Here is a 2,274-nt window from a genome sequence, read left to right on the forward strand (position 1 = left end):
AGTGCACTACCACCACAAGGACTACGAAAATATTTGGCCTTACAACAATATAGATTTTTGAAGTACAAATTAATATTACATTTTTTAAATATGCCTGAAAATAGCTGAAATGGGCCAGCCCAACGGGACACATCAAGTCTCAAACCCTAGTTCTGAATCATATATATTCTGAGGGAAGTGGACGTAATCTAGAAAGTACGGTAGTGCAAAACCTAGAGAACTGCAGCACATCAATGAAAAAATCCGAAGTGTGCTTAAGCCACCCCCCAAAGTCCATTCATGAACAGGCAAAACAAGAAGAAGAAGAAGAAGAAAAAGAAGAAGAAAAGCATGATAAGAAAGCCTATATTCTGCAATTACCAGACCACATTATAGTGGAGATCTTCTGCAAAATCCCAACTAAAACGCTCATCCAGTGCCAATGTGTGTGCAAGGATTGGCATCGTTTCCTCTCAGATATTGAATTCATGAGGGGTCTATTTTCACGAACTCATACTTGCCTTTTGGTCCAAGGGAACCCCCAAATACAGTGCCCAATGGGATGGCAGATTAAACACACCCACTTCTTGGTCGGCCTGAAGCACAAGTGGAACGGAAACCATGTGGCACTGAAGCTTTGTAGAGACCCAATTTTCCGAACAGGAGATATACATATTGTGAGTTCATACAACGGTTTGCTTCTATGCGAAGACAGGTTGATGGGATCGGTGAGTCTTTACATATCCAATCCCATTACCGCTGAGTCTTTAGCAATTCCAAAACCTTCGAAAATCCGTTTTACAAATTGTTATTCTGGCTTTGGGTTTAGTCCCATCAGTGATGTCTACAAAGTTGTTCTGATTAATAAGCCAAACAATGAGTCCAAGGAACCGGGGGCGAGGGTTCTCACCGTTGGTTGTACTACTTGGAGAATCATCGAAGGTTTTGAGATTTTCGCATTATCATATGGTACTTATCATAATGGATTTATTCATTGGTTAGGCCGGCGTAAGGATTCTCTCGGGATCTTTGCTTTTGATGTTGAAACTGAGCATTTCCAGCAATTTCCACTACCCCCTTTTCAGTTTGATATGGACAATATGCCTAATTATAAGCTTGGAGTCATGAAAAGTTGCATCTCTTTGACAGTTCATTCGCTTACTAATATAACCGTTTGGGTGATGAAGGAGTATGGCGTTGAGGAGTCTTGGACCCAAGAGCTTGAAATTTGCAAGAACTGGGGTTCCTGTCGTTCATATTATTTCAAATCCGTAAACTTTACCGAGGAAGGAAAAGTATTGATATTAGGTAGGGACGGACATTTGCGAGTTTATTTTCCTAATACAGGGGGCTTTGCGTGGATTCATATCGATGGGATATCATGGAATAGTGACGCACTTGTCCACGTTCCAAGCTTTGTTTCACTTAAAGATGTTATCAGAGGTTAGAGCTCGAAACTATATGTCATAGCTAGCTAGTCAAGCTTACATAGTATTGGTATTATATTTTGTAAGATACTGAGGTGATTGGGTGCTTGATTTGCATAAGGGGGTAGTGTTATCCACATATCTATTTTGACTTTTCATACACACTCTTAATTTTTTACAGTCGAATCGGATAAATTGAAGAATATATGATGGGTGCATATTTTCATATATTTTTATCATATATTTCCTTTGCATTTTCTATATATGAATGGGTTAAATGCACTCATTTATATTGTTTTAATTTATAGACATTCAATACTAGAATTATGCGAAAAAGAAGTGAAAAATCGAGATTTCGGGTGTCTAGAGTAATTCCAATGGAGCACAAGGATAATTAATTGCACCAATACATATGCATTACAATAAGAAGATGAGATTACAACGGTTGTGGAAATCAAATGGACATGGGAAGCTATTCAATGGCTTTTGGGATGGACATAATTGTTTTTATGATTTCAGTTTAATTTCTTTTTCTTTAATTAGGACTTAAAGTCCAATAAGAGCTAGGCTTTTAATTAGGCTTTATGTTGCCCCTTTGCCGTGAGTTATAATATGGAGATTACTTCTCCTTATTCATTCATTCACGAAGAAAGCCACCAAAAACATATCACACTTTAGGGGGGGCTGCGGCAAAGAAGGGAAGAGGAAGAGAAGTTTGTAGTTTTTTTCTTTGCCAGGGCTACGATGTAGCCTAATCATGAATACTTAATTGTCTTGTGGCATTGTTATTATCAAAAATTTTCATCTTTATTGAGTATCTTTTGCTAATCGTAATGAGCTTGATTTTTATTTAGATGCTTGATCACCA

The 2,274-nt window shown here is 37.9% G+C and overlaps 1 protein-coding gene across 1 annotated transcript; it reads left to right on the forward strand.

The window, feature by feature from the left end:
• Nucleotides 1–233: 233 nt before the first annotated feature.
• On the forward strand, nt 234–1,427 carry LOC137723185 (putative F-box protein At1g32420). Its single transcript, XM_068462356.2, has one exon. The coding sequence runs from the start codon at nt 234–236 to the stop codon at nt 1,425–1,427; it is 1,194 nt and encodes a 397-aa protein (XP_068318457.2).
• The last annotated feature ends 847 nt before the right edge of the window (nt 1,428–2,274 follow it).

Source organism: Pyrus communis, chromosome 4 (genome assembly GCF_041283825.1).
Source record: "Pyrus communis isolate YQ-2024b chromosome 4, ASM4128382v1, whole genome shotgun sequence".
NCBI lineage: Eukaryota > Viridiplantae > Streptophyta > Magnoliopsida > Rosales > Rosaceae > Pyrus > Pyrus communis.

What these genes read in the sequence shown, in the direction of transcription:
- LOC137723185 (XM_068462356.2), top strand. Translation starts at nt 234, where the DNA reads ATGAAAAAATCCGAAGTGTGCTTAAGCCACCCCCCAAAGTCCATTCAT.